The sequence below is a fragment of the Pimephales promelas genome, chromosome 4 (genome assembly GCF_988280905.1).
Source record: "Pimephales promelas chromosome 4, fPimPro1.hap1.1, whole genome shotgun sequence".
Lineage (NCBI taxonomy): Eukaryota > Metazoa > Chordata > Actinopteri > Cypriniformes > Leuciscidae > Pimephales > Pimephales promelas.
Window position 1 is genome coordinate 29,758,978 of NC_142772.1, and position 13,232 is coordinate 29,772,209.

General features: G+C 40.6%; 1 protein-coding gene across 1 annotated transcript; it reads right to left on the bottom strand.

Moving 5' to 3' along the window:
• Positions 1 to 648: 648 nt before the first annotated feature.
• On the bottom strand, positions 649 to 8,217 carry nalf2 (NALCN channel auxiliary factor 2). Its single transcript, XM_039649869.2, has 3 exons — positions 6,993 to 8,217; positions 6,687 to 6,858; positions 649 to 1,377 (listed from the first exon to the last, which is right to left on the bottom strand). Exons 1-3 carry the CDS (start codon positions 7,716 to 7,718, stop codon positions 1,070 to 1,072), a joined length of 1,206 nt encoding a protein of 401 aa, XP_039505803.2. The 5' UTR covers positions 7,719 to 8,217; the 3' UTR covers positions 649 to 1,069.
• Positions 8,218 to 13,232: the final 5,015 nt, after the last annotated feature.

Here is a 13,232-nt window from a genome sequence, read left to right on the forward strand (position 1 = left end):
TCGTTCAATCAGACAGTCACTTGACGCCACCTATTGACGTAACGATGTAATCTGCCGACAGTGTCTAAATCCTCACCATTAATGCAGTCAGTCAGTTTATTTTTCTCCCACAACAGCTTCTCTCAGTCTGACAGAAAGAGCAGAATGAAATATATTCATTTACTAATAAATCAAATAACATTTCACTAACCATTATTTAAAAGTTGTAAGTTCCCAAAACCACCCTGTCTGGTTGATGTACTAATTTTAAACTTGTTTTCATGTTGTTATTGAGGAGTTTGTGGTACTGTGACAGGCCACATGGAGTGAATTTGTAATGTTTCTTAAGTTTTTCCCACAGTATTTCTTTCAATTAGAGCACTGTGAGTTGTTTTGGAAGAAAAGCATCTGCTAAATGGTAACTACCAAAGCCCCCTTAACAGCCCGAAATATCAAGACCAACATAAAACCCATGAGTAAATGTTAGAGGCGTTAATAGGTGTTGGCAGTGTGTGGAAGCCTTTAAAGAAAGAGAGAGAGAAACAGCAATGAACAGAGCATGCAACAGAAATGAATACTGTTAAAAGACCTAAAAAAGAAAATCACCCCAAACCACCTCAAATTCAGATGTAACCATGCTCCTGTAATATAGAGAAAGATAATCGTACATATGAAAAATGTCTCCAGTAGAGTTGGTTTTATTAGGGGAGAAATGTAACAATGTCATCCATCCATTCTTAATCCATTCGTTTTTGTTTCCATGATTGTTTTCTAAAACAAAAGAAGATTGACAGTCTTCTTTTGTTTTAGACAACATTCATGAGTTGTTTTGTAGCATATATATGCACTTAATTCTGATAAAACAAAGGGAACACTAAAAACATTTAAAAACATTCACTCGCTCAAACAAACATACGCTCATACGATCAAGCCAGATGTTCCAACCATCAAAAAGACAGGCACAGACGCTTCAGCAGGGCTGAGACTTCCTGTGTTTTCCAGGCATTTGGTAAGGTTCGTCTCAAGCACAGCAGACAAAAACACTCTCACAGTATGTGTGTCTTTCAATAGGGGGAGATGTTTCGCTCTCTTACTCCTCCCTCATGGGAACTTCTTCTAGAGGTACTATTGCCTCCAAGGAGCCAGTGCTGCAATGCTGCAATGTTGTTATGGAGATGACAGTGTGCAGTAAGAAGAGAACAAGCACACACAGTTTCAATTTACTGCCATGAAGACGATTTGTACACGACACCGCTCCCGATGATAGCTTCCTATGCAAAGAAAATGAGCCCGGGAGGCGTGTCAGAGCACATGCAGCGCCTACAGCCGAGTCACACCCACTCCATCTGACATCACAGCAGTCTGGACCCTGACTGCTCAAATACTCCTCTTCAAGCCCTAGTGAGAAAGAGAGAAACACTGGCTTAGAATAGGACAGAGCACTGTACACAGAGAAAATGGCGCTTAGAAGTTGACACATTTTTCATTTCTGAACCAATATCTCCAATAAACTGGTTCTTCTTTGTAAATCACAAACACTTGCGAATCAGCACGAGCAGTTTTCCCGACTCACTCACTGAGCAGCAATGTTTTCATTCACTTAGAGCTATGTTGCACACTACATGAAAGGTGAAAACATGAAAACAACGTCCTGCTCGAGTTGTCCTTGCGATGGAGGTTCGGGTTTACTGAATAGTTCTTCCAATGTTTCATCTTTTCATCTTCGGCTTAATCAGACCAAAAAACCTTCATGTAAACACCTTAATCAATCCAATTGAGCTTGATCCGATTGGAATTTCGAGAGGGGTGGTTTATTCCTTTTGTATTACAATCGAGAGAACATGTTTGGATTGAAAACCAAAACTGAAAGGATTGCGCATATGTAATGACATTGAAATAGCGTTATGACTGATGAGGCACGGAACAAGCTGTTCTTCTCGTTGAATAAAGTGTCAAATAAATGAGTATCGGCAGGGCCGGCCCGAGGCATAAGCGAACAAACCGGCTGCTTGGGGCCCCTTGGCCACCAGGGGGCCCCCCAATCGGGTCGAAAAATCGAAAAATCTTTTTTTAGATGACTTAAACAAGTGACATGAATGAATGAATAATTAGACCAGAAAATACTGATTTCATGATCAATATACCTCCCTACAACTGCTGCTGTGTCTGCCAGTGTTTTAAGTCATGCGCATAATCTAGACAATTCGCACGTGCATAGACGATTAGCGTGCAACTGTGCATAGTCGCGGACACGCAGTAATGTTAAGCCATGTCACAAAAAAGGACACATCCCTCTGGTGCCGAAAATAGAACTAAGAAAATGACAGAGGAGGAGAAAAAAAGAGCAAGATAAAAGTATGTTTGCATGATTATTTACGGTATATTTTGTGCAGCAATTGAACCATTCCTATCTACGGCAAGCCCAGAGGGGAAAAATACATTTTTCGAGACTGTTTTCTCCTGCCTGTATACATAAAGTGCACTGTCTTTATAAAGTATCTTCTTATTAAACAGTCTGTACACTTACAAAGTTCTCAATGCTTCGTTTTGCATGTAGGGACCCTCATTATGTTACTATGTTAGTGTGGGGCTATTTTGAAACTTGTTAGTGGTATTAACTAGCGATTTCTTTTTACTTATTATATGCCCCCATATACTAGCATTATACGCTAAATCGTTTTAGAGATAAAACTCTTTACATTCGATTATCATGACAAAAAATCTCAGAGTATGGTCGACTAGGTACCAATGTTTTATTAGACCAAAGGTTCATTTCAGTTCTCCTTTAAGTATATATTTTGTATTTATACATAACCTCATTGTATTAATTTATAATGTATCATTATTGTGTGATATTTGGTGTGAATGGTAGTCGAGCACAGATGACTCCGCGTAGTGGAAGGGGCCCCCAAATCAAATTCTGCTTAGAGCCCCCAAAAGGCTCAGGCCGGCTCTGAGTATTGGGTTATTCTAAAGTGGAGCAAGACAACGTCCCACCAGTCCTTGTTTCAGACTCTCATCCACAGGCAACTGGTTTTGGGCAGGCTTTGCTGCGTGATAAATATAAGCAGCACGGATAAACAGTTCATATGCTCATTGTCTCCAAATCATAACCAGAGACGGATAAAAAATGAAGTCTGCTGTTTAAAACAAACAAAGAACCAATAGAGGAGACTAGTTATGCGTGGACAACGGCAGTGTATTAGTGCAGTGTGCGGATGTCAAAAAATCAATTCCGATTTGAAGGTAAACAGGTAAACACCGTGTTTGGATTCATCAATCGAATAGGTTTCATTCCAATTGAACCAAAAGTCCATGTAAACGTAGCTATTATTCGTTAGTCTGTTTAGTTAACGGTGTAGGAAGGAAGCCTCAAGCAGAGCTGATGTTGTTATGGGTTTTTGTTTTGACGTGCTGTAAACCAATCACAACAGACTGTGCTGTCTGGCCAATCAGAGCAGAGTAGCTCGCAGAAAGGTGGGATTTAGAGAGATTGATTCATCTGTCGAGTCATTTGAGGATCATTAAAAAAGTGGTGATATGCAATATATATTATGAGGCAATAAATATTATTATTGCTGTACGAGACTCCAAAACAACATTAGAAAACTTTAAAATAGCAAAATAGGGGCACTTTAATTTCATTTGGCAACAGACTTTGTATTTTCCATAAGAATTCAACTTCATTGTTTTCTTCAACTTCAACAATTTGAAGAATGCCCTTTTCTATTCCAGCATAGCAAGGAGCCTGTGCACACTGTGAGGTCTATACGGAACACTGGTTCTCAACCTTAATATTGCTTTTTGGGATGTTAGTAATTGTTATGTGACTTAAAAGTATGCTCTCTGTCCCGCTTTGTAAATGTGCAAAATGTGCAATACAAATTTGAAAAAGACACTAAAGACATTTATAATACCAAACATTTTAAAATAATTTAAAAGAATTCACATTTCTATTTTCCACCTATTTCCTGTTCATCAAAAAATCCCGATAAAAACGCCTCCACACATTCCAATTGTCAGCCATTTGTCACGCGCTGGCTTGACACACACGAACTAATTAAACACAAGGAATCTCCACAACCAAGAACAGAAAATAACTAAGGTTTCAGGGAAGTGTTTTCTTTGCTTTTTTTGTGTACAGACAATGTTCTCAAACTGATCACCATTAACACTCACTGATGTGCGAAAATGATTTAAAACGTGTTATGCTGCCATGCCAGTAGTTTGTGATATGACAAGCCTATAGCAACATGAAGATGAAAATGTAATACGCATGTGCATTACGTCCCCATTTGTAAAAATTTTGTCATTTACATTGATGATAACAGTATAATTTTCAAAAACTTGCACTTTGAAACCCAAAAAGAAAAGCTTTTTGTTTCAGGCCACCAAAAACCGCTGTTGCCGTGTAAATGAATGGCGAAAACACATAAAAAGGGAAAACGGTATCAGGTAAACAACCCCTTATATACACAAGATGTCAAAGGGCAAAATGAAGGACAGGTGTAGGTTATATGTGGTCATAGTAACAAACCAGGGTTGCCAAGGAATCTAACAAGACATCAATGGAAACAAGAGAAACAGGAACTAAACCACAGGAACTGAACTGGCAGTGTTGCCAGACCTCGCGAGACAAATAAGCAACCAAGCCGGTGAAAACAAGCCCAAAACAAGCGACTTTTTCTCATAGACAGTAAAAGAGCTTTTTTCTACGGAGCCCCCCTAGGTTCCGGGACGGTTTTACAATCTGTGGGGACGGATCGGATAGTTTTAAACTGTGAATGTCAATTTACATCCACATGGACAGGTTGGTAAACTGTGCACATGGTACAGTTTATTTTTCTTCTGTAATAAAGCTTGGCTGTCCATCTTGTGTTGGTACTGCGCCCAAATAAAATCTGACTGAAAGCTTATTTTGGCTTACATTTTCTTGCAGTTTTAGAGTAAAATATATTTTGTAATATATGTATTTTATATAAAATAGAAAAAATATATTTTTACATTGTTAAAATATCTAACATATAATTGATATAAAACTCTCCTACAGTCCAGTCAGTCGCGATGGTCCAGACTCGCACGTGTATTCATTTTAACGTCATTAAAAAAAAAAAAAAGATTGCCCTGCTCTGCCTCTGATTGGCTAGTACTCGTTGCCATCTGGGTCAGAGCCAATTAGAAGCAGGATGTGGGTGGGAAAAAAATTCTTTGAATGGGGAAAGGGAGAGAGGGAACAGGCAAGACAAACTCCTACTTTTAAATAACATAGAAACTATCTGCTTGGCAACGAGCTGGAAACAAGCCCAAATAAGCAACTAGACTTTAGAAACAAAACAAGCCCCCCCCCCCCCCCCCAAAAAAAAAAAAACGCAACCCACACCTCCCATTATTTGCAAGCGACTTTACAGAAAAACAAGCCCAAGTCGCTTAGAATAAGCGGACTTGGCAACACTGTGAACTGGCTGCACAAACAAGAAAAAAGAATATCAAAATAAGAGTTTATGTAACAGAGATACAGGTAATCATGACACTAATAAGACAATATCTATTATATATTTATATTTATAACATATTTTGGTGTATATTGTTATTATTATTATTACTACTACTAGTACTATCATTCACCAATAGCCTATATCATTTAAAAAGCATGTCATTGAATGCCACATAACACATTTGATTTGACTGGATAGTTAAAATATCATTATCATTAGTTTCCCAAGGAGCACAAAAAGCATGTAAATACAAATGTGAGTGTTAAAGCTTTAGAAATTTGTCATTGAAACTTTGATAATGTAGATTATTACAAACTGCAGCCAAACTGTCTATCTGTGAGTCTGTCTGTCTGTTAATCGCATATCTCTCGAACTGTTAGGATTCAAACTTGTCAGGTGTCTAAACCAAACTTCTAAATTAATTTTAATAATTAATTCAAATAATTAATTATTAAAACACCCAAGGGAAAACACCCAAGTCACTCTTGTGCACAAGATGAAAGCCTGGCATGAGATTATTAATTCTAGCACACAGTGGAAGATTTTGAAAACGTTGTTGATCATTTGATTTGATCTTTGACGATACACGTTGTTGCACTCTTCCACCAGAATTAGACTTGTGTGCGGCTGTTACCGAAAATTACAGTTTATAAAGTAAAAAATATGAATTTTTTTTTTTTTTTACAAAAACAGACCGCTTTGCTTCAAGAAGGCCTTTATTAACAGCCATATAGATTACTTTCATGATGGATGGATGGATGGATGGATGCACTTTTTGGGGTTTCAAAATCTATTCACAGTTTCCATTCACTCCCATTATAAAGATTGGAACAGCCAGGATATTGTTTAAATGCAACTTCAATTGTGTTCGGCTGAAAGAAGAAAGTCATACATCTAGGATAGCTTGAGGGTGAGAAAATTCCATTTTTTGGGTGAACTAACACTTTAAATTAAGGGAAAATACTTAATGACAGCCTTAAGGTTCCTTAAATGGATGCTTACTTTTTTTTTCTTGCAACCCATGTCTAAGGGTATACCCTTAACCTTAAAAATGTAAAATGTATCACTTAAGGAGTTTCATGCAACCAGGACCAGACTGTTGCAACCACGTTGGAAGCACACAATTCTGTACATTTACTGCAATAGAAGGGGTTGTCCATACAGTTTTGAGCCTTATAGTGTACAGTGTTACCTGCGTTGATAGACGTTTACCTGCACAGAGAAAGCTGGGCAGGCCGGCATACAGCAGACGGTCGTTGTCTGGTAGGATGAAGGGGCAGCTAGCAGTGACCTCGCCACAGTAGCGCCTGCACGGAAGCCACCTTGCACACCGCCGTTGGGGAACCGGAAAGTATTCTGCACAAAGCCAGGCTTTATACACTGCCTGAAACCACAAAATATTACCATGCTCACATTATTTATGCTTATGGCATTACGTGCTTTCTGAAGAGCATTTAAATCCATCTACACAACCTCATCCAAAGTGTTGATGGTAGTAACTAGCCTAGCGCATCTCACCTGACACAGGTGTGTTTGCGAGCGCACCGAGTAGTCATCCGCCATGTATTTGCGCGTTATTACGTCAAACTCCTCATATTTTTCCTGAGCATGTTGGTCGAGTCGTATGTACGCGTGAACACAAGCGCTGCACACGTCCCCGTCCTCCGGTCCTCCACTGAACAGGTCATGAATGACAAGCGCCAGGCTGCAGTTAAGCCCGTCCGGGCTAGTCATGCTCTCCAGCAGGTCCGCTATTGTGAGTGCGTCGCAAAACGACAAGCTGAAATTCCGGAAGTACTCCAAAAACCCGTGCGGCGACACCGTGGGTACCGGTATAGAATAGGAGGAGCTCACCGAGCCGCTCTTCTGTCGGTAAAGCGTAGAGCACGCGGACTCCAGAGGCGCGCGGCGCCGCGCATCAGCATCCACGCACTCTGGCCCGGTTTGTGTCAGATTGCTCAAGAGGACCCCGCAGTCCTCATCGCGAAGGCCCGTCTGGGCGTCGTGACTCGCGTTGCTCCACGTCCTCCGGTTAGTCCGATCTCTCGAGCGGAGCTTGCCTCCCGCGCAGAGCCAGAGGTGATCGGACAGAAGCGCCGTGAAAAAGAGCAGCGATGCGAGGCTCATGCGCCATCTCTGCACCTTCTCCGGCTCACAGCACGGTTTGTCGATGGGCTCGGTCGCGCGGCAGATTTCTAACTCAGCGTCAAGTTTCCTTCCACACCGCCAGGCGCCCGTGATCATATTTTAGAGGGGGAGACAAAGCGCGAGCTCACACGGGCGGGTCTCCTCCGCAATATTCCCCACCGCGGCGTTTACATGATGGCTCGAAGCATCGTTTTCACCTGCTTTTCAAAACGAATCTGCACTGCAAACACCTGCGTCTGAATTACCGAGACAGTGCATGATAAAGCACATGCCGCCCGCAAGACTCCATCACCTACCCCGCATCTCCTTGAAAACACATTGTACGCAGCCGTGTCTTACTTATTCACGGGCATATCTGAGGCGGCGGGGTGAAGAGCTTGTGCGCGTTTGTCTGTCTGTAGGGGGCTTGTCATCTTTCCGTGGTCTCCTTCACTCTGTCGCCATCTTCGCTCACACTCAGCCGAACCCTGAGATGTTTTAATTAAACGCGGGGGTGTGGCGCGTGCGCTGTCGCGGTCATCCTTGCCTCCTCCATTGAAGCTTCATTCACTATGCGCTCACCATTCAATAGCGCGCATCGTTGCCCACCCCACGAGGAATCCCACCCTCTCGCTTTCCTCTGGCACTGGCAGGTAGACACGGTTATGAGCGCAGATCATCGTCATACCATGCATAGCACTGAGGAAATGTGCCTTCATTTGTCTTTCAGTCATTTTACGTTATGATTGTAAATACCACTTGGTGTTAGCATTTAAACCATGCATTGCAACATGTTAAGCGACACAATTTTTCATTCTTATTTTATAATAGTTTCATTATAATTTATAATTACTGAATTTTGTATTATTATTATTATTATTATTGACTAGTAAACCTATTATTCGGTTTTATATTCCCCAAATATATTCAGCCCCCACCCCATACACACATTCTGTTCTGATAAAGGAAATAAAACCTGGTTTAAAAAACTAGGGTATAGCAACTTTTCAGCATGGCAATAAAACAACTACAGCACTTTCCTCAACACCGGTAGTACTGTAAAAAATGTTTTGGAGAAGTGGGGATGACAGGATTTATTTTAAAGGATGTGCAAAGTGAAATAAGCATGAAATAAAATGGTTGCTCTAAGATGTGCACAGTAAAGCATAACAGAATATGTTAAATATTCTGGAAGTTGATTACATTTAACCTGCAAAAGGACACATTTTATTTAAAATTCTTTACCTATTCTTTAAATTGATACTGTATTCAATATTCCATCAATATTCAATGTTTTTTTTCTATCATCATTTCAATAAGGGGGTCTAGAAAGAGGGGTTCATACACCAGATGGCGCTAAACCCAAATAAGAGACTGCAGTGCGAAATTTGGCAGCAGTAGTAGAAGAGAAACAACATGGACTACATCCTATGACTGCATCTGGAAAGTGTTGAGAGGAGAGGGTGGGATTTATAATCTGGACTTTTGATACTGTGCTATAATAAGCCTTGAGGGGCTAGGTGTGTTTCTGGGGCCGAGCTCTTTCCAGATCTTTTACTGGTTTTAAATAAACTCTGGAGCATTTGCAAGCCCTGTAGGGCTTATAAAAGAGTTAGTATTCTCCTCAAACAGCATGTGTTTTGAGTGTGTTTGTAAAATATGGGGGCTCCTATGACTTCTTTTAAACCGGAAATCAGTGTTGAAGTTTGAGGTCATGTTAGTTAGTAGCAGATGCTAAATAGACTTTATTCAAAGCAAAATACAGAACACTAATTACAGGGAGAATCCACTTGGAGCAACTTTTTTAGGCCTTTCAGATCACATTATCTTGGTGCAGTGACCCTCAAACTTTGTCTTTTCACAGACAAGCAGTTTACATGCCCCTTTTCTGTATCTCTATAAGCGAATAGGATGTCCCTCTCCATTGTGATTAACTTGTCTGATTTTATGCTAAACTATGTTCTATGCATTTTGCAGGGTTCCTACACAATTTCCATTTCAAAATTCCATACTTTTCCAGACTCAAATTTCCAGACCTCATACAGATTTTTCTGACCATATTTAAAGGGGAACTATGCAGGTTTTGTAGTTGAACTGAACAGCTTTGGAGTTACTGGAATGATTATATGACTTCTTTCTGGTTGAATGGTGGTCGTCTCGCCCCCCCGAGCATTCATTTCTTTCGTTTGTTAAATAAGAGGCGATCTGAAATGTGTTTTTGAAATCAAGTGACCAAAGTGCTCGTTGCCGCTGCGATCAGTAGCGTGGAGACAGTGTTCTGTTGTGACTCGCACAGCCTTCACACGGATGCACACTTCAATCCGTTCCGGAGAGACTCTCTATGTTTGTTACACAAAACCTAATGCACAAAAAAATGTGTCCCTGCTTGATATACAACCACCAATAAACAATCGGTTTTGATGAGGGAAAAAAACTATACTACTTCGTGCGGATTAGAACCCAGAACCTCTGACACGCTTGGCAAAAGTTCTGCCACTGGACCGAGTCGGATCTATGTATTTATTCACGTGAAAAATTCTCAACACTAACAACATATATTAGATCTCATTAAACGACTAATTAAACACAATGTACTATTGTATACTACAGTAAGTAACACGTCACTGTGATGTGATGGCAACTGCTGCCTAACAACCAATCACAGTGCAGACCTACTCAGGCAGATCAAGTGTAAAAACGATCTTTAGGCAGCTCTCGCTGGCAGCCAAATCCAAATGCCATGAAAAAGACGATTGCATATTATATACATTTAGAAGTGATTAAGTTTATATTTAGAAAACGAAATAGGTACAATAGTCTGGAAACATCAATATTTTTCCATACTCCGATTAACTTTTTCCATACTTTTCCAGACCTGGAAATTACTCAAATCAAATTCCATACTTTTCCAAACTGCGTAGGAACCCTGATTTTGTAATGGTACATCAAGACTCACAGGGACATAGGGAAATGCTGCTCCATTGTAAATTTCACAATCAAGCCCACATGAAATCTGTGTGCACTGACACCTTCAGTGGAATTCATTGTGGCCATATTCCATGTTGTTCTGCTTGTATGGCATTAGAATGCTGGCCATTTAAAAAGTTTTACACATCCCTGCATCCCTTTTTTATTTCTCAAGTATTTTTTTTATTAATTTTATATTGTTTTTAGCTCCCAAATTATACTTTTCCAGCACAGTCTCATCTCAAGAGTGTTGTGTTGTGTTGTACCCCGCTCTTTACATGCGAAAATGAGTTTTTACGTGCATATGATATAGCCTGGGCAGTTTTTGCGTGTAATACACATGTATCCCATTCCCACAACACTAATCCTACCCAAACGTATAATAGGCTTACTTACCCCACACCACTACTTAAAGGGTTAGTTCACCCAAAAATGAAAATTATGTCATTAATGACTCACAGTCACCCTCATGTCGTTCCAAGCCCGTAAGACCTCCGTTCATCTTCGGAACACAGTTTAAGATATTTTAGATTTAGTCCGAGAGTTTTCTGTCCCTCCATTGAAAATCAATGTTAAAAATTGTGTAAACTGTCCTTGTCCAGAAAGGAAATAAAGCCATCATCAAAGTAGTCCATGAGACATCAGTGGGTTAGTTAGACTATTTAGAAGCATCGAAAATACGTTTTGGTCCAAAAATAACAAAAACTAAAACTTTATTCAGCATTGTATTCTCTTCCGGTTCTGTTGTCAATCCGCGTTCATGAGTCCGCAGTGATGTAATGACGTAAGACGCTGCTGGTGTGTCTGTGTATTCGGGTTCAAATAAATATGGCTGGGCAAAAAAAATGCAAGTCTTCCTCTCTGTCGAAATCCTTAGACATATTTGTGAAGATTGTTTTGTTTACAGCGTGCGTCTCCCTCAGACTGTAAACGAAGCTCGGGCGCACCAGGTAACACGTCAGCAGCGTCACTGAATGCGGATTGACAACAGAACCGGAAGAGAATAAAATGCTGAATAAAGTCGTAGTTTTTGTTATTTTTGGACCAAAATGTATTTTCAATGCTTCAAAATAGTCTAACCCACTGATGTCACATGGACTACTTTGAGGTCTTAATTTCCTTTCTGGACATGTTGCTCACGTCACATCTATGTCGTCAAGTTTGAGCCTGCGCAGTGTGCTTGGCCATCAGGAAGTGAGGGCTTCTAATGGGCTTCAGTTTTCTCCATTGAAATCTATGGGGCCGCTGTGTCCCCTTGCTGTCTACGTTAATCATTAGTTAAGCATTAGTACAGTTAATTCATCATTTATAAAGCATTAAAATACATTAATATGACGTTTATAAATACAGCTATAAATGCTTTATTCCTGATTTAAAAGCATATCTATAATGTGTATTTTCATACTTTATTAAGTATGAATAAAGTCCGGTGTGCGATACCTGGAGTTGTAACGGGATTTGGTTGACCCGTTCGTTGACGTTTGCGTTTATGAGACTTGACTTTGTCGACAGAAAGAGGTGCAATCGCTAAAGAATAATTGTGCTCCATTCCATAACAAATGCGCGAAACAAGCTGACGTTTGTTGCTTGATAGACACTAACGCACAACTACAACTTCCACATTTGTCCAGGACTACACGCAGTACGAGCGGAAACCGAGGTAATGCGGATTTGACGCGATTGACTGGTGACTCCCAGCCCACCCCTGCTCACACGCCCCGTTTCCTTGGTTAAAATCTCAATTTTCTCACGATTTAAACATTGTTTGACACATTTGGAATATTGTAAGTTATCATCTTAACTAAATATATAACACTGGCCTTGTGATTTTGGGATATTTTAATGCAAAAATCTTAGGTATTCCACCTTTAATGCTTTATAAATGATGAATTAACTGTTTACGCTTAACTATGATTAATAGTGTGTACTTATTACAAAGTGTTACCCAAATGGCATTTATGGGCATAATAATCCAGAGGAGTTCTTTATGCATTTCATCTTGTTTATGTATTTTTATGTGCCTGTTTTGCAATGGTAGTTATGTTCACAGACATAAAATAGCAGAAATCTAAAATACTAATGTCTAATATACGTCACACTGCTCCACTTTGCTCACATGCTCTGGTGCGGACCAACACGTCCTTGCCCTAAAGCAGCAGCGCAGGCCGAGTAGCACTTCCAACAACTCTAGGTAATTGATATGCCACTGCAGTCAGGGTCCTGTCCAAAAATAATGTGCCTGGACACTTGTTCTAAGGGCACTCCGCCCCCTAAGAACCAATCATCTAACTGTGAGCGCTCGGGACAAGGTGGAAGATTCCACTCAAGTCCCATGGCCACGGCGGCTCGGGCAAACATGGCCGTCAACTCTAAATCCAATTCAGCATGAGTGACCACCCCAGAAGGGGGAAGCTCAGCTTTATCTTCCTCTCCAGTGACAATAGCCTACACTCCTATGCAGCAATCAACATCTGGTCCTCACCCAGAGCACCGAATGACACGCTGGATCCCCCTGAGAAGGGACTGCCCCATCATCCGACAGCTCGATGGCACACGACACACTGGAGGAGCGGAAGGTGCATTGGTAGTTTTTCTAAAACTCAGAATGGATTGGTTCTCCCAAGTGAGACACCATTTGTCAGTCGACATAACGTTGTAGTGACC

Bases quoted from the DNA above. Each gene is read 5' to 3' on its own strand.
- nalf2 (XM_039649869.2), bottom strand. From the start codon at position 7,718: ATGATCACGGGCGCCTGGCGGTGTGGAAGGAAACTTGACGCTGAGTTA. The intron at 6,859-6,992 runs GTGAGATGCGCT...TTGTGGTTTCAG, and splicing joins CGCAAACACACCTGTGTCAG to GCAGTGTATAAAGCCTGGCT. The intron at 1,378-6,686 runs GTAAACGTCTAT...CTTTCTCACTAG, and splicing joins GCCCAGCTTTCTCTGTGCAG to GGCTTGAAGAGGAGTATTTG.